A 22658-nucleotide genomic window follows, 5' to 3' on the forward strand; every position below is an offset into this window, starting at 1 on the left:
CTAGCGCTTACTTTTATAAACACACTCTGGCAGATCTAGCCTACATTACGTGTCTATGGCTAGAAGTGAAGGGCAGCCTCTTCAGTCAGGCGGAGTCCCTTAACAAACTCTTTGAAGGGTTAAGTGGAGGGAGAGTCTTTTTGTTCTACAGTTCTACCGCAGGCTAAGGTGCAAACCCTCTGCTCAAGGGTTACAGTTCTTATTGCTGTGTAATACAAAGCATGGAGTCGGGAGCTTCTCTCCAGTGCGTGGGATGGGGAATGTGAGCCTCACTGGGTCTGTGGGGGTATTTTGACCCTTGGCTTATCCTGTAGAAAGGGTCTGGAACGAGGCCCACATTGCGATCATTTTCTTTTCTCCAGGCTGAGAGGGACACGCATTCCTCAGCGGTCCAGGCCGGCCTGCAGCTCTTTGACAGGAAATATAATCCTGATGTGACAAAATGGGAAGGTTTGTTTCAACAGCCAGGCATTTTCTCCTTTTGTGGAAGTACAGACCAGCAGGCTTTCTCTGTTCCGCAAGGGCTATCCCCTTTCACACTCCAGACTGCGCCCCGAGCAGAGAACCCCAGGATAACTCTGCCTCCCTCCCCAGAAAACCTGCCCTCCCATCCGAAGAAAGCTCCCTGCTACCTCTGCCAGCGGCCAACCGAGGCTCGCAATTACTTAATTAAACTAGTTATTTTCTTAACTGGTGAACACTAAAACAATTTCCAGGTCTTTAGTCATTGATGATTTAAAGAGACCCATAAAACCTGCAGGATTGTGGCTCTCCAGGACCAGGGCTGCCCAACCCTGTGATGCTCTGTTGGGATGGTGCTGTCTGTGAGATGAGACTCAGCCCCCCCCCCCCCCCCGGTAAATCGACAAGGGGGGGGACGACACACACCAGCAAGACCAAGAGCCCACGCTGTGCTCTTCTGAGGCGAAAGGTCAAACCTGAAACCGTGCCCCAGATCAACAGGCTGCTCTTCTGCGATGATTGATCACGTGCAGCCGAGGGGGCAGGAATCGGGTACGCATCAGTTATCACAAGGTGTTCCTCTCGCTGACAGAAGGGCACATCTGCTCCAAGGGTACACGGGGAGTGCTGGACAGAGCAGGGCCCGTGACTGTGAGCGGCAGCAGCCTTGAGCTGCCAAGTGTTGCAGGAATGAACTTGGACAGCAGCAGGAGAGAACACGCACACACCACAGTTCTGCAGTATTTGCTGCCCTCTTGACTGCTGCAGAGCAGTGTTGTAGGGTGTGTGCTGTTAAGTAAGAGCAACCGGAAAAAACGGTTCCTTTCAAAAAAAAAAAGTTCTGAGTTGTGTTCTTCATGCCATAGCCTTGTAGTCCGGGTTATATTTGTTGTTTTACCATAGCCAGGCCGCCTCAGTTTCAAACACAAAGCTACAGTGCAGATTCGTCTCTTGTATTGAGGGCATATTTTCAACCATCAAATAACATTCTTTTAGAAATGTCTTTTTTTTAATCCTGCCGTGGCCAAAAAAAGCACTTGTTGACCTTGTTTTTGTGACAAAAGATTATATTGTTGTCGGTAATGGCGGTGGTGTTGGTGGTAATGGCGGTGGTGTTGTTGGTGGTAATGGCGGTGGTGTTGGTGGTAATGGCGGTGGTGTTGTTGGTGGTAATGGCGGTGGTGTTGGTGGTGGTAATGGCGGTGGTGTTGGTGGTAATGGTGGTGGTGTTGGTGGTAATGGCGGTGGTGGTGTTGGTGGTAATGGCGGTGGTGTTGTTGGCGGTAATGGCGGTGGTGTTGGTGGTAATGGCGGTGGTGTTGGTGGTGGTGGTGGTAATGGCGGTGGTGTTGTTGGTGGTAATGGCGGTGGTGTTGGTGGTAATGGCGGTGGTGTTGGTGGTGGTAATGGCGGTGGTGTTGGTGGTAATGGCGGTGGTGTTGGTGGTAATGGCGGTGGTGTTGTTGGTGGTAATGGCGGTGGTTGTTGGTGGTAATGGCGGTGGTGTTGTTGGTGGTAATGGTGGTGTTGGTGGTGGTGTTGGTGGTAATGGCGGTGTTGTTGGTGGTAATGGCGGTGGTGTTGTTGGTGGTAATGGCGGTGGTGTTGTTGGTAATGGCGGTGGTGTTGTTGGTGGTAATGGCGGTGTTGTTGGTGGTAATGGCGGTGGTGTTGTTGGTGGTAATGGCGGTGTTGTTGGTGGTAATGGCGGTGGTGGTGGTGTTGGTGGTGTTGGTGGTAATGTTGTTGGTGGTAATGGCGGTGGTGTTGTTGGTGGTAATGGCGGCGTGTTGGTGTTGTTGGTGGTAATGGCGGTGGTTGTTGGTGGTTGTTGGTGGTAATGGCGGTGGTGTTGGTGGTAATGGCGGTGGTGTTGTTGGTGGTAATGGCGGTGGTGTTGTTGGTGGTAATGGCGGTGGTGTTGGTGGTAATGGTGTTGGCGGTAATGGCGGTGTTGTTGTTGGTAATGGCGGTGGTGTTGTTGGTAATGGCGATGGTGGTGTTGGTGGTAATGGCGATGGTGGTGTTGGTGGTAATGGCGGTGGTGTTGTTGGTGGTAATGGCGGTGGTGTTGTTGGTGGTAATGGCGGTGGTGTTGTTGGTGGTAATGGCGGTGGTGTTGGTGGTAATGGCGGTGGTGTTGTTGGTGGTAATGGCGGTGGTGTTGCTGGTAATGGCGGTGGTGTTGTTGGTGGTAATGGCGGTGGTGTTGTTGGTGGTAATGGCGGTGGTGTTGCTGGTAATGGCGGTGTTGTTGGTGGTAATGGCGGTGGTGTTGGTGGTAATGGCGGTGGTGTTGATGGTGGAAATGGCGGTGGTGTTGGTGGTAATGGCGGTGGTGTGTTGGTGGTAATGGCGGTGGTGTTGGTGGTGGTAATGGCGGTGTTGGTGTTGGTAATGGCGGTGGTGTTGGTGGTGGTAATGGCGGTGGTGTTGGTGGTAATGGCGGTGACATTGCCCAACTAGCTGTCATTTAAGAGACCAGTGAAACTTTATTTCATGGTTTTTGAAGAGAGTTCAATAAAATAAACAAGCTGCACACTACAGAACTTGTACCCCTGGTTTAAGTGGTTTCTGAGCCTCTGTTTTTACGGTTCTCTTGGAAAATGGAGGGATAGTGGATGCTCAGTTGGCAGGAGTTTACCTGGATCACGCCAAGCTGAACCTGCCCTTGAGATCATCAGCCTGACAGCTGGCAGGCGCAACCAAAATAAATGGAACAAGCCCTCTGTCTCTTTAAGGCAGGGCTGCTCGTGTTAGGAATCCATCCATGAAAAACAAGTCCGTACCTGCCACTGCAATTACTGCTCTTTACCTGAGACCAAGTTAGGAGAGCTCCACACACACATACAGAGACTCTCACAGACACACAGAGACTCACACACACACACACACATACAGAGACTCAAACACACACACGCACAGAGACTCTCTCACACACACACACACATACAGAGACTCACACACACACACACATATACAGAGACTCACACACGCACAGAGACTCTCTCACACACACATACAGAGACTCTCACAGACACACAGAGACTCTCACACACACACACATACATACAGAGACTCACACACATACAGAGACTCTCACACACACACACACACACACACACACACACAGAGACTCTCACACACACACACACACACACAGACACTCACACACATACAGAGACTCTCACACACACACAGAGACTCTCACAGACACACAGAGACTCACGCACACACAGAGACATACACACACACTCCCCCCCAGTGACTCTCACACACAGACTTGTGCGCGTACACACACACACACACACACACACACACACAGAGACACACACACACACACACACACTTGTATTGCAGTGTATCGATGGTTCAGGGGGCGTTACATTGACTGCCAACAGCAACAACCTGGAAGCTAAATGTGCTTCAGTTTTATCCCTAAATGGATAGAAAAACAAGGACACACACACACACTCACACAAGCATTACTTTTATAAATGCAGAGGATGTTTTGGTTGTGTGGCTGCTTTTGTAATTTTCGCATATTGTAGCAACATGGGCATTCCCCAGTGATGCATCAATCCCAAGTCTGTCAGCGAGAGTGAGCTTGTAACAGTGCTGGGGTCTATTGGAATCATCTAAACTGTGGCGGGTCTTCATTTTATTTTGCGGATCTCATTTCAATGTTAGTTTTTAAAGGTAGTAAATGAATAAGTGGATCAGTAAACCACGCCAAGACCTCACCTGGGTGTCGGAGTCCAGAGCAGTAAAATAAACGCGCTATCTGGAGACGCTGTGGTCTGGTAATGAGCGAGTGCTGTACGTTTGTAGATGGATGTACAACCAGGAATGGGGCTCTTCACCCCCACTCAGACCCCTTGCTTTCTAAATATCTTAGTAGCCTCCGACTGAAATACACGGCAGTGGTTTTAATGAGCCAGCAAGGTAGTCTCCTCTTAATCCGCTAGACCTTGCTATTAAAACGCACAGCAGAAGGATTTGAATCCCACAGATGCAGCTTGTGTTCAAGGCCATGTGCTCTTTTGTGTTTTGCATTTCTGTGATACCTCAGCGGTGTACCACTGGTACAGAACATACTCCAAACAGTTAACCCTCAAGCGAAGATTCATCTAGAATACGAACACGACGAGTGCCCCTGAAAACGCACAGAAAAACTTGTTGGAATTCGGTGCGGATTACAGAACCCCAAACGCAAAGCCTGGCTTTCTTTTTGCTATACAGTGTCAGTTAGGATCGGGTGTTTGAAAGTTTCTGGGTGATCTCAGAGTTGTAGGTGTGTAGCCGCGCAGAATTGGGGTTTCATGGGTGTGTTTTGCCAGCGCCGTGAAAGACGCTGAACCTGGTGGTGTCGACTTTCATTTTTTCATTTTTTTCTTCCTCTTTGGCTAAAGGGGGGGTCTCATCTGTTAAAGACTTGAAAATGCCAGGACCCAACCAGGGGAGGAATACTGCCAGTTAGGCTTGTTACTGAGCTCTGGGTGCAGCCCTGATGAAAAACAAACGTATTGGTGCTTTTTTTTGTTTGTTTTTTTCATGTAATCTGGGAATAAAATAAAGTTGTAAAGAAGACAAGAGTAATCTAGAATCGTTTTTGTGTTGGCCCCCTCCTGCCCCCCAGATAAACTAAAAGATGCTTAAAGACAAAGTGTGGGTGAATGAAACCATTTACTTGTGTTGAATGCTGAGGTTATTTCGAAAGCTGTGTCGAGGGAGGGTGAGAGGAGAGAGGTGTGTGTGAGCTTCTCAGCTGCTCGGTAAATACCCAGGTCTGTTATTCATGGAGGAGAGGCCTGCGGGGAACAGCTGCAGCTCAGCTGTCCCTCCTGATTTATTTCTGCTTTGAGCTTCTTAGAGCTACTGCCAGGCAGGGAGAGGATCGGAGGCAAGCCCCAAGGCTCCCGGCCTAGAGTGCAGGTGTTTATTTGAGTGTGTGAGTGACCAGTGTGTGCGTTCCGCAGTGTTTGTGAACTGGTGTATTTTCATGGTGGCTGCTGAATAAAACAAACTGTTTTTACTTGAAAAAATAAATGCAGAATATTTAATAATTCTTTTTTTTTTTTTAGGGATTAGCAGAGTTAATCCCTAAAACCAGAAACCAGAGTGGCCAAGCAGGAGGAGACAGTTGTTCGCGCATCAATCTGAAAGTCAGTGAAACTGTCCTTGCTGACGTGGGTTAACTGCTGTAGTGGAGCAGAAGTAACGTCGGCACGGCTGCTCTATTCTAAATGAAGATCTGTTGAGTTAGAAAGGGTTGACATGAAAGAAACAAAATAGTGACGAGTCAGTGTCAAGACAAGCCCACTGCCTAGAGGCACTGTCAAGCATTGGGTTATTTTGGACTAATTTGCTACTGCTTGCTGATCAGCACACACACACTGTAACAGCACCATTAGGAGGTGTGCGCTGCTCGGAGCTGTTCAGAGTGATGTGATTGAGCTCCCTCGGGCATCGTCCGCTCCGCCTCGGAGGGAAGGAGATGGCACAGCGGTTCATAACCGCCTCGCAGAAATGCAGCTTCACTGGTTCTGGGCTGGTTTCTGATCGCCAGCGTCTTTCTTTCAGATCTTACTAAAATGACTGGAGTTATTTAGGAAGCTCTGTGAACTTTTAACTTTCCAGCCAGCCAACTGTGTGTCCTTTTGCTCTTGTCAGTGGGCTGTATCTTGGGTTCGCGGGATTGTGATAATGTCTTCTGCAGTACAGCAGGTTTAGTGATGTTACCCTGTATCACAACAAATATGGTGACTCTGCCTCCCAGCCTCTGTTCGAAGCATCCCCTGCAGTGGCTGGCAGCGTGTGGATTCCAGAGAGCCTGCAGCAGTATAGTCAGGCTAGATGCACTCCCAGCAGTTTCAGTGCAGTGTTTGTTTCTGTGGGGCTGGAGGGGCTGGCAGTCTCTCCCTCAAACGGATTCCAGCAGGTGTTGCTTGATTGGCTGTGCCAGGATGTTTTCTGTTCCAGCAGGGGGGGTAGAAGCAGATGCACTGGGCCGGCACAGGCCTGGCTTTGTGTGGAGAGGGTTACAGCCCCAGCAGCTGCTCCTCTTCTCTCCTGTCCTTTCTCACTGAGGTGTGCGTGTGCTGGGGCAGACAGCAGCACACCAATCAGACTGGTTTGCACAGACGTGACAGGCTGCGAGGAATGCTAGGAATGTGCAGAGACAGAGGCAGGCGTGACCAGCCCCAGGAGCAGGAGCAGCAGGAGGAGGAGGAAGAAGAGGGGAGGCTTCTCACTGTAAACCCGTGCAGGGTCTGAGGGGAAAGCCAGGCTTTCACTGCCTCCCAGTCCCTCATCTAACCACTGTGCCACACTGCCTCCCAGTCCCTCATCTCTAACCACTGTGCCACACTGCCTCCCAGTCCTTCATCTTTAACCACTGTGCCACACTGCCTCCCAGTCCCTCATGTCTTGAACACTCCAGGGAGAGGCAGTAGTCCCTAGGGTAGCTTCGTGAGTGAGGGTCTGTATGTGAGCGCTCAGCCCGTGCAAATGCAGCTGTTCTTTTGTCTGTGGTTGGAAAGCTGTTGAGTTCTGCACAGCAATCAGCGCCAGGGTTTATTTCTTCAAACCCCGGGGGATTCCGCTGCGTTCCTAGCAGGTGGCCATGAGATAGACTGTGAGTTCCATACGACACAGTGTCTCCCTGGCCAAGGGTCCAACCACAGACTTCTCATTGAGCCCCACATGTCTCATTGTGTAACAGAGCAGCGTCTTGCTCAAACAGTCTTACTGAGGCATGCAACAGAGGCGCTGTAAGTTGCCTATATGTAGAATTGTATTAACCATTAAAAAGCACTTTAAATACAGCAGTACAGGTACATTGCAAACCAGAGAGAGAGTGAGAGATGTATGCAGTGTGCTGAGGAGTCCCTTGTGGTGATGAAGTACTCGCAGGTTTGTGCTGCACTGCAGGACTCATGAGGATAATGCTGTATAGAGTTAGCCATCGGGTGGGGGTTTAAGACGTGCACCCCACTTGCTTTCTGGTCTCAGGGAGCCTGCAATGGAAGTGTTGGAGCTTCTGATACAGGCTGACCCAGGACTCACCCGAGAGGTTAGCAGCCCAGCATGGAGACTCATTACTCTGAAAGACAGCAATGGTGCCACCTGCTGGTGAGCCCATAGTGTCATGACAGAGTTTCTTTCAAGCGTTTAACTAGACAGCTGTGGGTTTTGGTTCAGGGGGTCCTCAAGGCAAAAGGTTGAACCACGTGGAAATGTTCTTTCATCTGCCGTGGACAGGGGTGCCTCATTCTCTACCCTTTGTTCCAGGTTACAGGGTATCAAAGTAGGGAGTTTAAGTTTCTGGGCACTCCCCCTGCCCTCCTCCTTTGTCCCCGAGTGCCCTCTCACTGCTGCTCAGCCAGCCCCTGCCCGCCATTGCTGGCACCCAGTCCGGGGGGCTCCAGCCAGGGCTAATTCCGGCAGCGCTGGGGGTTTCGTAATCAGGAGGGACACCTGTCTGGCCGGAGCACGGTGCCTCTCTCCCCAGTGAGTGACCGCCAGCACATTTTCTAACAGCATGTGGTCACTTGTCCTCTGCCTGACTCCCCGAGCTGAGACTGCAGTGCAAACAGCCTGCTTTCCCAGGGCCCCTCTGCTCTGTTGTTGTTTAGAAGCGCTCTCGGGAGTCGGTTTTCCAAGAGAAAGCTGTTCAGTTCTTTTTTTTGTTTTCTTGTTCTGCTGCAGGACAGTCTTTGACTACACAAATAGTATTTATCGGTTTTTGCTTTGGGTCTGTATTGAGGATAGCGACTCTGCCCCCTAGTGGCGATACTGGAAGTTTTCCAATACATCGGGAGAACTTTAAACTCAAAGGGCTCTATTTTCAAACCGCAGCTGTTGAGTTAATTAAAGACTGGAGCGAACCCTTTGAAAATGTGCCCCACCGCTTCTTGGTCTAGCAGATTAGTTGTGTGTAAATTATTCTCAGCGGTTTACTTTTTTTATAAACGGTTGGTGAAAGCTGCGTGGAAAGCGCTGACAGCTGTGGAATCGTGGGATTGCTGCTGTTGAACACTGACATGTTTTTACCAACCGCTTGTATTGAAACGTGTGCCTGGTGTGCCGCTCCTGTGTCGCTTGTCTTTACACGGTGTCTCCTCTCTCTCTCTCTCTCTCTCTCTCTCTCTCTCTCTCTCTCTCCACCTCTAGGTCGCAATGAGTTGATAGCGAGATATATCAAGTTACGGACAGGGAAAACCCGCACAAGAAAACAGGTAAACACAAAGCTTAGATCTTGCCCTTTTTCAATTCACAGCCGGGGGGCGCTATACTCTGTGCTTGCTGTATTGCACCATGTCTCTCAATCTATATAAGCAAGCCACTGCCTGTTGTGTTGATAAAACTCCAAAGAGCCAAGACACTGAACTTCAAACACAGCCCGATAAAACCAACGGGGAACTCACCTCTGTTTAGCCTAGCTTGCTTTTCCTCGGCTTCCCTTTACTCCCCTGTTCTCCTCTCTGTGCTACACCTGAAGTCTTGGCTTGGTCTAATATGCTTTTAAAGACTTCTTCAATCGGTTCCCCTCTTTCCCTTCTTCCTCGGCTGAAGAGATTTCGTTCTGTTAGCATGGCATTGAGTCCTGGGGTCAGCCCAGCTTGTCAAGCTCAAGGAGCCCTTTTTCTTAACGCTTCACAGGCTGTGCATTTCACAGCCTGGGCTTAACCCCAGATTTTACTGCCATCATATTTGTGTAAGCTTTGATAAAACGGGCAAGCAATTCAGATTAGTGAAATAGAGGCATTTTCAACCCTCTGTGTGGCTCTGTTTACTAAGTAAATTAAAAAAAAATAAATAAATAGTGATTTGTTATAATTTGTATATTGTAAACCTGTGATGTGCAAAACTGAACTGTGGTCCAGCCAGCCGGACCAATATAGGACTGTAACAGTAACACGTTTGTTATAAACACGACTGCTGATCAATGATCTTGAGCAGCTCTTTAAATGTGCAATGTGCTGGACACGGTGGAGCCTCAGTGTTGCACCTTTGAGACAGGTGTGTTTTTAAATTTTATTTTCATACATAATGATTTCGACATTCAGCCCCTTTTGCAAAGTGGACTTCATAACCTCCCTGTGTTTTCAGCCCTGCCTGCACCCTGCGTCAGATCGGTGTAGTGTGTGTGTGTGTGTGTGTGTGTAACCCTGTTTCACACCCCTCCCCTCAGGTCTCTAGTCACATACAGGTGCTCGCGCGGAAGAAAGTCCGGGAGTACCAGGCTGGAATCAAGGTAGGTGCCGGCTAGGGGTTCGAGGGGGGTCTTGTCGGGCATCGCCTTCCTCTTTGGTTACGGCTTCTTCTTTTTTTTCTTTCTTTCTTTCCTCCTTTTTTTGTTTTCTTCCCTCTCCGCTCTTCTCTTCTGCAGGTTTCTAGCCATTTGCAGGTTCTTGCCAGGAGAAAATCTCGCGAGATTCAGTCAAAGCTGAAGGTATGCGCTTCTCTGCGGGGGCGGGGCTTGTAGAAGCTTGGCTTTTAGAATCTAACCAATCATCTGTCAGCGCTGCAGTAGTCGCCACAGGGAATAGGATTTTGCTTTTACTGACTGCTTGGAGGGTGGGGGGAGCAAACAAGAGAATTGCTTACAGTACAGAATAGAAATGTGCGTAAAATATAACAGTGGCACATTATTTCAAGAGTCTCTTCCATGCAGTTTTAAGAGTAGGCAAGCTGCTGGTAATAGTTCTCTACGTTTCCCTCTGTACAAAAGGAAGTGTAGCAGAGTTGTGATGTCAGATGCACGCAGCTGGACAAGAGATTTAAATCCTCCACCTTTCAGTGGTGCAATCGGCAGCCCGAGTTCTTAATCGAGTGTCACAGACGCCTCTAGCGACGGTTACCGCTGCATCGATGACATTTTTCAAAATCAAGAAAAAACCACTCGCTGAAAACACTGCTGTGTGGGACAGTTAAACAGCAAGGCACAACTTGCATTCAAATGAACACTTTTAATAGAAAAACCCTTTGAGAGTGTCACAGTATACGGGAGTGACAGATTTAACAAGTGAAAGAGCACGCGTGCGTCCGCTCCGCGGGTCCCTTTGAGAGTGTCACAGTATACGGGAGTGACAGATTAGTTTCTGGGAGGTTTCTAGTTTAGGTTCAGATAGTAAAGGGATTTTAAATCTGCATGTGACGTTACATTCAGATTTTATATTTTTATGGTTCACAAACACGGGGCAGCTTCTGATACGCTAGTACCCCCAGGGCAGCTTCTGATACGCTAGTACCCCCAGGGCAGCTTCTGCTATGCTAATACCCCCGGGGCAGCTTCTGCTACGCTAATACCCCCAGGGCAGCTTCTGCTACGCTAATACCCCTGGGGGCAGCTTCTGCTACGCTAATACCCCCGGGGGCAGCTTCTGTGGCCGATGGTCACTGTTTTATTACTAACCCCCCCCTCGTGCTGCACAGCCAGCCCCTTTCCCTGCACTCTGCTTTGAATCACCCTTTCCTCCTTTCCTCCAGCGACGGGAGTTTTCATTCTGTCCACTCCAAACTGGTGACTGAAACCGTGACTAGCAGACACAGAGGGGCCCTCCTGATTGGGTGTGGGGGCTTTGCTCCCGAAACCAAACCAGTCCAACGTCCCTCAGAGTCAGCTGCGTCCCGCACCATTCCATTCAGCTGTCATAGAAAAGGGATTTGTTACGTTGAGCCTGAAATAAGAACGCTTTGTTGCCACATATAAAAAGTGCAATTCAAGAGAGGTTTTTAAACCCAGGTCTTGCAGGGATCAGCGGTGTTGCACAGGAACATGCTGGCTTATTAAACTCTATGAAGCATGTTCATGCAGGCTCTTTACCTAAGGGAGGATTAGCAATGTGTTTTACTGATTTGCACATGTTAGAGACGGTGGGAACCCGTGGTTTTGAAAGCTTTGTCTGATATTTTTGTTAGTTTCATACAGTTTGCAATGCATGCAGTTCAGAAAGCACTCGAGACAGCGTGCACCCGTTCAGTAAAAAGCCATCGGTCTGGTATGAATGATGCAGTTTCGTACTGAGAAAATGCTGTGGGTTGTGAATTGTAAGAGGTGTGCACAGCACTCCACTTTTTACAGGAGAAAATACCGTGCACTGCCTGCCAATTGAAATCAGCATTACAGACACACATACTGCATAGAAAGTAGAGCTGCTTGGATGCAGTTCTGCATGAAGCTCTGGTGCGTGCAGCAGTAGTGAGTGTGGTTATGGGCTGTCCAAAGCTAGTGTGCCAGCGCAGTGTGATTCACAAGCACAGGGCTGGAATGAAGGGTCTAGTGTGCCAGCGCAGTGTGATTCACAAGCACAGGGCTGGAATGAAGGGTCTAGTGTGCCAGCGCAGTGTGATTCACAAGCACAGGGCTGGAATGAAGGGTCTAGTGTGCCAGCGCAGTGTGATTCACAAGCACAGGGCTGGAATGAAGGGTCTAGTGTGCCAGCGCAGTGTGATTCACAAGCACAGGGCTGGAATGAAGGGTCTAGTGTGCCAGCGCAGTGTGATTCACAAGCACAGGGCTGGAATGAAGGGTCTAGTGTGCCAGCGCAGTGTGATTCACAAGCACAGGGCTGGAATGAAGGGTCTAGTGTGCCAGCGCAGTGTGATTCACAAGCACAGGGCTGGAATGAAGGGTCTAGTGTGCCAGCGCAGTGTGATTCACAAGCACAGGGCTGGAATGAAGGGTCTAGTGTGCCAGCGCAGTGTGATTCACAAGCACAGGGCTGGAATGAAGGGTCTAGTGTGCCAGCGCAGTGTGATTCACAAGCACAGGGCTGGAATGAAGGGTCTAGTGTGCCAGCGCAGTGTGATTCACAAGCACAGGGCTGGAATGAAGGGTCTAGTGTGCCAGCGCAGTGTGATTCACAAGCACAGGGCTGGAATGAAGGGTCTAGTGTGCCAGCGCAGTGTGATTCACAAGCACAGGGCTGGAATGAAGGGTCTAGTGTGCCAGCGCAGTGTGATTCACAAGCACAGGGCTGGAATGAAGGGTCTAGTGTGCCAGCGCAGTGTGATTCACAAGCACAGGGCTGGAATGAAGGGTCTAGTGTGCCAGCGCAGTGTGATTCACAAGCACAGGGCTGGAATGAAGGGTCTAGTGTGCCAGCGCAGTGTGATTCACAAGCACAGGGCTGGAATGAAGGGTCTAGTGTGCCAGCGCAGTGTGATTCACAAGCACAGGGCTGGAATGAAGGGTCTAGTGTGCCTGCAGTGTGATTCACAAGCACAGGGCTGGAATGAAGGGTCTAGTGTGCCAGCGCAGTGTGATTCACAAGCACAGGGCTGGAATGAAGGGTCTAGTGTGCCAGCGCAGTGTGATTCACAAGCACAGGGCTGGAATGAAGGGTCTAGTGTGCCAGCGCAGTGTGATTCACAAGCACAGGGCTGGAATGAAGGGTCTAGTGTGCCAGCGCAGTGTGATTCACAAGCACAGGGCTGGAATGAAGGGTCTAGTGTGCCAGCGCAGTGTGATTCACAAGCACAGGGCTGGAATGAAGGGTCTAGTGTGCCAGCGCAGTGTGATTCACAAGCACAGGGCTGGAATGAAGGGTCTAGTGTGCCAGCGCAGTGTGATTCACAAGCACAGGGCTGGAATGAAGGGTCTAGTGTGCCAGCGCAGTGTGATTCACAAGCACAGGGCTGGAATGAAGGGTCTAGTGTGCCAGCGCAGTGTGATTCACAAGCACAGGGCTGGAATGAAGGGTCTAGTGTGCCAGCGCAGTGTGATTCACAAGCACAGGGCTGGAATGAAGGGTCTAGTTGCACCAGTTGTTTGGTTTCATGAAAAGCTGCCTGTAGTCTGTCTGTCAGGCCATCCATTTTAAGTTTTCACCCATCAGATTGTGACATGCTTGCATCTAGTTTGATGGGGGGGGGCCAGATTCAGCTGTAGAGCATTTGCGTTTGAGGTAATTTTTGCACGACCTGGAAAAATACAAAACATGTTTTTCTCATGAATAAAGACGTGTCCGGGATAATTATTCCTAATCCTCTCCATCCTTCAACAAGTGCTGAGGAAGAGGGCGGTCATTGCCAAGCACACAGCTGCTTTGTGTCAGGAGAGCAATGGGATTAGGCGTGGCAGCTGCTGTTTGTTTTGCATTGGCTTGCTTGCCGTGTTGATCGCTATGCAATCAGTGGCATTGATTTTGAGGCCAAGTCACCAACGCGCTGCTTTGTAATCTAGCACCAAAAAAACCCCACCTCTTCTGTAAAAACCTTCATGAATTGCTCAGATGTTGTGGTTTATTTTCAGTGTTTTGATTCGCTTGTGTTCAGGTGACGATGAGGTCAGATCAGCCCTGATGTCTTTATATCAGTCGATGCCCCTTCACTACCTTCCTGCCTCTGTGCCCTAAACCAGCCCGTGCCAGTCCCTGTAGCAGAGGGTGCTGTGAGTGAAGCCTGCACGGTAGCTTAGAGAAGCCTTGACTTTACCCCTTTGATTGTGTTTTATAGGTCATTTCCAGCATGGGTTCACCAGGTACACTTCCTGGAATATTAAACTGTTTGAAGCGTCTGGGGTACTGGCATTGCCCTTAGTGAGCGTGAAGTAGCCCCCCCCCCCCCTTCTCACATAGCAGAACTTCAGTCACCAGTTTTGTGCCTGGGTGTCAGACTGGGTTCCTAAGGGTGGGGATAATGAAATGGGACTAATTGAGACTGACCATACGCATTCTTAATGGGACGTCCGGCGCAGTGTGTAGCGTTACTGTGGTTCTAACAGGTATAGAGCATCAAATGCACTTGATCGATCGATTGATTGATTGATTGAACTTTTCCCTTACCTTTGTATAAGGCATGCATTCGGTCGGTCCGTGTTCTGTTGAGGTTGTAACCGTGCCTACAGGGGAGCGCACACAGCCAGGGGGATCCTGAACAAACATTGCCTTTCCCATCCATTGCTACGTGTGGTCTCTGTGCAACACAGCTTCGCCCTTCACCTCTGTGGTTGATGCAGTCTGATTAGCAGTTAACAGAGCCTGGGTGTAACAGAGCCTAGTTGTTTAGGTCATTCCCTGTGATTCCTGCTCAGAAACAAATGTAAGGAAAAGGGACCAGTACAACAACGGCATTTGAAGCTCTCTACCTTTTTAATATTTCCATATTAAGGTGTTTTGTTTGTATCATTTGATAAAGCTGGTGTCTTTTCAGACATGTTCCAGCTGCATGCAAGCTAGTCAGATGGAAGTACTTTTTAATGTTTTATCCTTTTGTTTTTCTACAAAAACAAAATCAATGTTAACGTTTCAAAAGACTGTCCGAGCCCTGAACCCTCAGAGCGGTTTGTTTGCCACTGTGCCAACAGGAAGCAAACTGTATAGCAATTAGCATAGGAGCGTCGTGCTTGCTTGAAGAGTGTCAGAGCTTACATCTGCTTTTTGTGTTTTTAAATTTTAAATTGAATTTCCAAAATGCAGACAAACACGCAGCGGTTCTAGGAGAACAAAAGCTGTAAAATAATAGTGCAATTGGGCTCTCGTTCCTGGAAGAGGCAGAAATCCTGAAGTGATATTCTAGATTTCGGCTGACTTTCTTTTTTATTCCATTCTGAATACACTAATGATGTCTTCTTTCCTTGATTTAGGCAATGAACTTGGTAAGTAAATATTCGCCTCTCTTACAGAATGCATTGCTTGCTCAGCTGTATCTCAAAGCTCATGAAGCAGATGACCTGCATTAGCATGGCAACATTCACAGCCTCTTGTGCGGAAACCCGTCTTCTATAGCTTCTCACTCTACAGTGAAACTAACAGCGATGTGTAATCCTGCTCTCCTGGGTCCACTGCTGCTGGGACTGGGGTTGTGTTTGTAGATCAGAACCCAGTTGTTCTCGTACTTGGAAGATCCAGACTGAAAAGGGAGACGTTCTTGTGTTTGCTGCATTGCCCTTCGCTGTGTCTCACATTCTAAGGGTTGAAAGCAATGTGATTTTTAAAGCCTGCTATTTGGAAGCAGTATGAACCATTTCAGGCGCGTCTGTTTAAGGAACAGGACTTGATCACCTGTGATACGTGCTCAAACAGGACAGGTCAGCGACGGCGAGGCTCAAGGACTGTCTCCCGGTCGTTTAATACTAAGTAAGCCACCGTTTGCCCAGATCACAGCCTTGACACAACACGGCATAGACTCCACAAGGTGCCGGAAGACACCGCTCCATTCAGCCGTTGCCCTCGGGATGCAGCATTGCTGGGGGGTCCGCAGTGAGGCTCCAGTAATCCCACCGCGTTTGATCGGCCTCCCAGAGCAGTCGGGGCACCCAGAGTGCAGCAGGACAGTCGTCACACGTTGATAACGCTGTTGAGCGACCCCAGAAAGGACAGGCGGGGAAGACGCAGTGAAAATTCACAGAAACGCCTGAAACGGTTGCTTCCATGTACTGTGTTTTTTAAAGTGAAACCTCCTGGTGCGTGCTTCTTTTCAAACCCCCTGAATGTGATCCTGGTGTGGGGAAGGGCAGCGCGCGCAAGCTCAGGGTCCCTGAATTCTTCTGTGAGATTTGCGACCTTCGTTTGAAAAGCAGGGTGCCGATCGGCCCGCTGTGTTTGAGGCTGTGGGTCACCAGCAGGATGCTTCAGTGGTTTTCTCTGTGGTCTTGCCCGCCCGTCTTTCTGGGGTCTCTCTTTTTAAACTGTGCTGCTCTTGCAGTGGCGTGTTGGTTGGGTTTGCCAGGGCTCTTTGCTTCAGCTCCTTTCACAGAGCAGGGGCTCGACGCACAGACTGGTGGGTTTTTTCATTCCTCTTAGAAATGTGCTCAGCCTCCAGTTTTTCTCTTTCTTGCCCATTTTCATATTTTTTGATTTGACATTTCATAGAAGTGTTCATCATAGTATAACAGGCAGTATAGTTTCAGGGTATGGAATAGGCCCCACAGTACAGCTGGTAAGCACAGCATAGAAAAGCGTTGCTGATGTTCAGCGATCAAACACCACAATGATCCGTTCACAACTGCACATGTGGTGCTTTGGGTTGGGTGTTTTTAATATTTGATTGTGTTTGATGCATTCTGAAGACTGAATTGAACCTGAGAGTGGCTTTGCTGCCTGCGGTCCCCTTTGATATCACCAGCCGATAGGAAGATATTGTAAGATACTGAAGAAATGTGTTTGTTTTAATGAGCAAGGCAGCTTTGTCAGTGTGTTTCGTATGCAGCAGAATGGCGTTGCTGTGGTAGATTCACAGCTGAATCCATTTTTTGTCTTAGTTCTATACGTTGGGCTCTAGATTCAGAGAAATAGCTGCAGGCAAGCATCAGATTGCTGTATTCTGGAAATGTGTTACTGCCAGTGTGCTGTAAAGCCGCAGAAAGCCCTATGGCATCTATCCTCGTAAGTATTTTGCAGTATAAGGGAGTTAAAACAAAACGGGCGAATCATTTCTTTAGTTTACTTCTGTCTGGCCAGAAATGTCTGTAGAATTTGGGTTTCACAAGAAAATCGCAGAGAAATCAAAGGGTGGCCAACGCTTTAGGAATCGAAGCCCACATGCAAGCCTTGCTGCAGATGCTTGCCGTGCCGTCCTGTCTGCTGCGTCTCTGCCGCTCTCCGCAACACAAAACAAGCGATTGCTTCTCCTGGCTCCTGCCTTCACTGCTGGTACTGAAGATCTACCCACAGCACAGCTCACCCCATTTACAGCTAATCTGCCTAAACAAACATATCCGAGGCAGCTAGCACTTGCTACAGGGGCTTTTCAATCCATTCTCAACTAGCTGTTATGCATTAAGTGTCCAGTAGGTGGTGTTAGTGTATATATACCAAATTCTGGAGGTATGCAGCATTCAAAAATGTTTTTTTTTTTTTAAAGTAATTTCATGTAATGTAATATAGTAAAGTTCCTGCAAGGAAATGTTTTCAGCCTTGTACTAGAATCCAGTGGTCACATGATTCATTGGAGACACAGCGACTGCTTGTTGCCAGGGATCGCTTGATTACACAATTCCATGTTGTATTCCATTACTATATAAAACTATACTGTGAAATGCAGCTCTCTTTTAGAACGATTTTGGTCGTTTGCTGCACTGCTACGTTATCAAAAGCAAACTCTCTCCATCTGCTGGGCACTCGATGAAGTGCAGCTCCTTCCAGTGAAATGCTCTTGCAAGCAGCTGGCACAGGCTGGTTTGGGAGCTGGTGTTACAATTTGCTACCCACCAGATACCCAAACAAAATGTGAACGCTTCAGCACATCTGCACTGTCTGTTTCCATCTTCAGATAAAAGCTCCCGTTTCCTGTCTCTGTTTTCTCTTCTTTCTTGTCTGTGTGTCGCTTTCAAGAACTGCAGGTTTACTTGGTCTGGCTTTTCTTGCTCTGAGTTCATCCCAGAAACCGTCTCTTGCTCTCCTGTTCTGACTTCAATTCCGTCTCTGCGCCGCCTCCCTTTTGAAAGAACACTCCAGGATATACACACAGCTGAGTCGTATCGCTGTCTTTCACCAGAGGTTGTACGCTCTGGGTATACGCAGTTTTAAATGCAACTAATATACTAAAGAGCCTTTTCTTTTGTTATAGTTTGGAGCAGTGGCTCTGTTGAGGTCTGCCAGGTCATTTCCTGCAAGCTTTTAAAAATCTTCAAATTACCTTTTTATAGTTTTGCCAGCTGACATTTTTATGAAGTTCAATTCTTAGTGGTTTTTATTGCAGTTACTCAAGTGTGTGTGTGTGTGTGTGTGTGTGTGTGTGTCTGTGTGTCTCAGAGTGTGTGTGTGTCTGTGTGTCTCAGAGTGTGTGTGTGTGTGTGTGTGTGTGTGTGTGTGTGTGTGTGTGTGTGTGTGTCTCAGTGTGTGTGTGTGTGTGTGTGTGGTGTGGTGTGTGTGTGTGTGTCTCAGTGTGTGTGTGTGTGTGTGTGTGTGTGTGTCTGTGTGTCTCAGAGTGTGTGTGTGTGTGTGTGTGTGTGTGTGTGTGTGTGAGTGTGTGTGTGTGTGTGTGTGTCTGTCTGTCTCAGAGTGTGTGTCTCAGTTTGTGTATATTCGTTTTTGATCTATTTCTAGCTGCTAGTTTCACCTAACACAGATGCAACAGTTTGGCAATGGTGTAAAAATATAAAAATGTAATTTGAAGCTATCTAGACAACCAGTAGATCTTTGCCTGTCGTTGCAGTGGAGTATTCATTCATTCAGTGAAATTAACACTAGATAATCACTAGACACGGTAGAATTGATACCAGAAGGCTTTCTTGGGCCCTGTAAGCTCTGGAGTGTTCTTTTAAAGAAAAGCTTGCCGGCAGTTTAATTTCTTCCTGCTGTGATTACCGCCTCTGGACCGTCATTCCCCGCTGGGTCTTGCTAGCCTCTGTTTGTGTGAAAGTAGGTCTCAATTACAGAGGCTCTGAGCACAGAGCGCTGTGGTGAACTCACCTTGGAATGGAAAGTGCCGGGTCACACTGAGAAATAAAACAGCTGTTAGATAACGCTGGGGGGGGGGGGACAAAAAGCAACAGAGAAGGGTTAGAGGGAAGCAGCAATCAGGCTTAACAAACGAAATGCAGACCCCACGTCTACAGCTCTAGCTGTGTGTGCTACAAGTGTACCAATATCACCCTGGGGCAGAGCTTTCATTTTGAATTAAAGAGCGACTCTATCACTCTGTTTGGGTCTTTAAAGCAGCCCCCTGTCGCAGGTTCCCAGCGCTTGCACGAGCAGGTGGCCGCTAGTCTGAATATCATTTGGTAAGCCTGTGTGTTTGTTTCTCTTTCTTGAACGTCTGTGCTCTTGAAATCTCAATCTTGAAATGTCTTCCCTTTTCTCTGTTTAAAGGATCAGGCTTCGAAAGACAAGGCCCTGCAGAACATGGCTGCTATGTCGTCGGCACAGATCGTGTCTGCGAGCGTGATGCAGAACAAACTGGGGCTCCCCCCTCTACCCCAGCCCCCCTACCCTCCGCCGGCCAGGGTGAGCACATCTCCGTTCGGGCAGAGCTCAGGGCAGCACGGGGCAGAGACTCCGGCCTCCGAGGTCTGCAGAGGGGAGGGAGGGAGGGACGTGTTTCTGGGTCCCAGTACGAATGCCATGTTTCTGTTCATTTCAGTCCTGATTTGAAGTTTGAGTGGCCTGGGAACCAGTTTTCTGGGTGACGCTTTCACTCAAAGCAAGAAAAGCCAGATTTCATCAGTGGAAAAGCAGTCAAATCACAATAACTAAGAACCCCCTATCCTCTTGACATGGCATACAATGTGTATAGAGAATTGGAAACTCCCCTTTAAAAGTGTACAGCTCCATATTTATTTGGGAGCCAATAAAAGGCATGCCATTTAATAAATGTTGCTCTGCTATAACAGAGCATCTGATTAACCTCTGAAGGCAGAGCCTTCCTCGAGAGGGCACGATCGCTCTTACAAAACACGTTTTCTCATTACTTTAAAACCTACATCTACCTTGAACCTGTAATGATTCGTCGAGCACCCTTCCTCTGAGAAAAGGTTTCGGAAAATATTCAAAGGGATCACATACATAATTAGAAGGAAAAAACAGTTTATTAAACAGGTAACCTTGTACTTGTCAGAGTAGCTTGTGGTTTATCTGGACAGAGTCAGATATCTGAATGAAGCAATGTTACTGAACTGTGCGTGTCTCGCTTTGTTGTTGTTGAAAGAGGCTGCGCTCCAGTCGAGCCGACAGGCTGTGATTGGCTGACTTGACAGTTGCAGGTACAGGATTGGCTGCTTTCGTTGGTGCAAATTATTGATTGGCTGGTTTTGGTGGATAATGAAATACATTTGGGCCAATTGTGTCTTTTGTTTAGTGTTTTCTGTCCAGTAGATGCGAGTTTTCATTACAAGTCACAATGAAAAAGCCGGAAGTTACGTGGCTTGATTTTAAGTCTGCTTCACAGGTGATGCTGGAATGTGATCTTATCCATGTGTTCTCTTAGTATGTCACTGTCTGTATTCACTCCTTAGCTAACTGCAGTAACCCTCAGTACACTTTACCTAACGTTGAGCTGGAAAGCTGGCAGCAGTTACCGACGAGAAGAATGTTTAGCTAGCCTGTTGAAAAGAGAGATTCCATGCCTCTCTCTTCTCTCTCTTTTTTGATGAAGCTGGTAACCCATACAGCATTACTGCTATAGTGCACAGCAGCCAAGCTTGACTGCATTACAACTGAACCCCATGCATTCATTACTGTCTGTCAAAACTAAAACCTCACATGTGCAAAAAACGGACACGTTAAAGTGAAGGGACCAGCTGTAAACGATGGGATAGCTACAAGAGGAGGCACGTGGTTAACAGAAAGGAGGAGCCCTGTGAAGAGGGAACGAGGGGGTGGCTCAGTTAAATAAGACCCGGTCGGGGCGAGCGGTTTTATTGAACAATGTTCTTTTTTTTTTTCCCCAGCAGTTTTGGACGGGGCCAATCCCAGGCCAGCCCGGCCCTTCTCAGGAGTGAGTACACACATCTGCTGTCTTTCTGTTTGGGTTTAAAGCGCTTGGAAGGACGCGAGTAACTGCTGCTAACAGGAGGAAGCACGGTGCAATGGTTTACCGATAGTGCAGTCAATGCTGTTTGAGCTTACCAACTCACTGAGCATGACCATTCCACTTCTAAAACATTTACCACCGTTCTGGAGAGAATGAAGGATGCACCTTACATGAACTGTAGAAAGAACCCTCCTTCCTCGTAATAAAAGAACCGAGGCTGCTTTCTGTCTGCGTCTCTCTGCTTTTGGCAAATATTTCAATGCTCATCAGTCGAATGGACAGTACAGTCGCAGGGCTACCCAGCGATCTGCAGTCTTTCAGCAGTTTATTAAAACCGTGTTCTCTCTTTCTTTCAGCATCAAACCGTTTGCACAGCCAGGCTACTCCCTTCAGGGCCCAGTCCCCCCTCCTATATCTGGTGCGTACCAGCCTCTAATGTTTGCAGAGTCCGGAGTAGACCTGCTGTTGTGGGTGACCCTGTTTGCTGTGGTTTGCAGGGCGCAGCTGGTATTTCTTTTTGAAGTCTCCTCTCTTTCAGTAGGTTACGAGCCCATGGCTACACCCCTGCCCCCCGCAGCCACGGCAGTCCCAGTGTGGCAGGACCGCACCATCGCCTCCACGAAACTACGTATGCTGGAGTACTCGGCCTTCATGGAGGTGCAGCGAGACCCCGACACGGTACCTAAACCAACTCTCCCCCCCCCCACCGAAACACACTCTGAGATCTAAGGATAGGGGCCGGCAGTCCCTCAGTCCGCACACACGGGTACTGCCACGGGGCTCCAAAGAAAGAAAGAACGAACTCGCAAGACATTAACTAGGTTGAGGGAGGCAGCAGGCAAAGTGTGAGGACTGAAAAGCCAGGATGAGACTGGGGCTCTGGCACCGGCTTCTGAAAGAAATCACAAAGTATACAAATGAACAGCAGCTGTGATCAAATGAATTGCTGGCTTTTCAGTACCAGAGCTGGTGTATTAACAGTTCCGGAACAGCATTTAGGGGCTTGTCAGTAGTTAGAACCCAGCAGGTCTGATTTCACCACGTTTTGGCCTAATTGACAGCTTTGTCTCAGGAGTGCTTTCACAGCGGTCTGGTGTCTCGCACGCTGATCGTTCTATCAGAGAGGTTTGGTACAGGCAGGGCAGTGGGATTTGTTGCAGCAGTAACCTGACCCCAGCTCTGTGTTCTGTCCTGCACTACAGTACAGTAAGCACCTGTTTGTGCACATCGGCCAGACGAACACATCCTACAGTGACCCGCTGCTGGAGGCCGTGGACATCCGGCAGATCTACGACAAGTTCCCAGAGAAGAAGGGGGGTCTCAAGGAGCTATACGAGAAGGGCCCGCAGAACGCTTTCTTCCTTGTCAAGTTCTGGGTGAGTTCAGAGTGTGCATTGTACTCTGGGCTGTGTGCTGCGTGCTGCATTTCAGTCCAGTGCTGTGTGCTCTGGGCTCTGGACTCTGTATACTATGCTGTGTCTGACGGTTCCGCTCGCTCTTTGCAGGCGGATTTGAACAGCAGCATGCAGGATGGGCCCGGATCCTTCTACGGGGTCAGCAGTCAGTACAGCAGCGCCGACAACATGACCATCACCGTCTCCACCAAAGTGTGCTCCTTCGGCAAGCAGGTCGTGGAGAAGGTGGAGGTGAGGCTCCTGGCACTGCTCCCCCCCAGTATCAACCACCCTGAGGCTGCCTCTGTGTGTGTGTGTGTGTTCCAGACATGCCAGCGAGTCAGCATGGCTGGAGCAGAAGAGCTTTTATTTGCGTACGCC

General features: G+C 48.8%; 1 protein-coding gene across 21 annotated transcripts in view; it reads left to right on the forward strand.

Annotated features, from left to right (window-relative positions):
- The window catches only part of LOC121300166 (transcriptional enhancer factor TEF-5), a 43313-nt gene that overhangs the window by 16930 nt on the left and 3725 nt on the right, over nucleotides 1-22658 (forward strand). Inside the window, exons 3-12 of one of the 21 annotated variants that reach the window (XM_041228626.1) lie at nucleotides 8638-8702; nucleotides 9659-9721; nucleotides 9857-9919; nucleotides 15056-15067; nucleotides 19224-19358; nucleotides 20801-20847; nucleotides 21240-21301; nucleotides 21425-21561; nucleotides 22086-22259; nucleotides 22389-22529. In XM_041228626.1, the coding sequence (XP_041084560.1) occupies nucleotides 8638-8702; nucleotides 9659-9721; nucleotides 9857-9919; nucleotides 15056-15067; nucleotides 19224-19358; nucleotides 20801-20847; nucleotides 21240-21301; nucleotides 21425-21561; nucleotides 22086-22259; nucleotides 22389-22529 (899 nt within the window). Of the gene's footprint in view, nucleotides 1-8637; nucleotides 8703-9658; nucleotides 9722-9856; nucleotides 9920-15055; nucleotides 15068-19223; nucleotides 19359-20800; nucleotides 20848-21239; nucleotides 21302-21421; nucleotides 21562-22085; nucleotides 22260-22388; nucleotides 22530-22658 lie in introns of all 21 variants that reach the window. The other 20 variants (XM_041228625.1, XM_041228628.1, XM_041228627.1 and 17 more) reach the window with 20 other exon arrangements.

This window comes from Polyodon spathula, chromosome 25 (genome assembly GCF_017654505.1).
Source record: "Polyodon spathula isolate WHYD16114869_AA chromosome 25, ASM1765450v1, whole genome shotgun sequence".
In the NCBI taxonomy this organism is placed as follows: Eukaryota; Metazoa; Chordata; class Actinopteri; order Acipenseriformes; family Polyodontidae; genus Polyodon; species Polyodon spathula.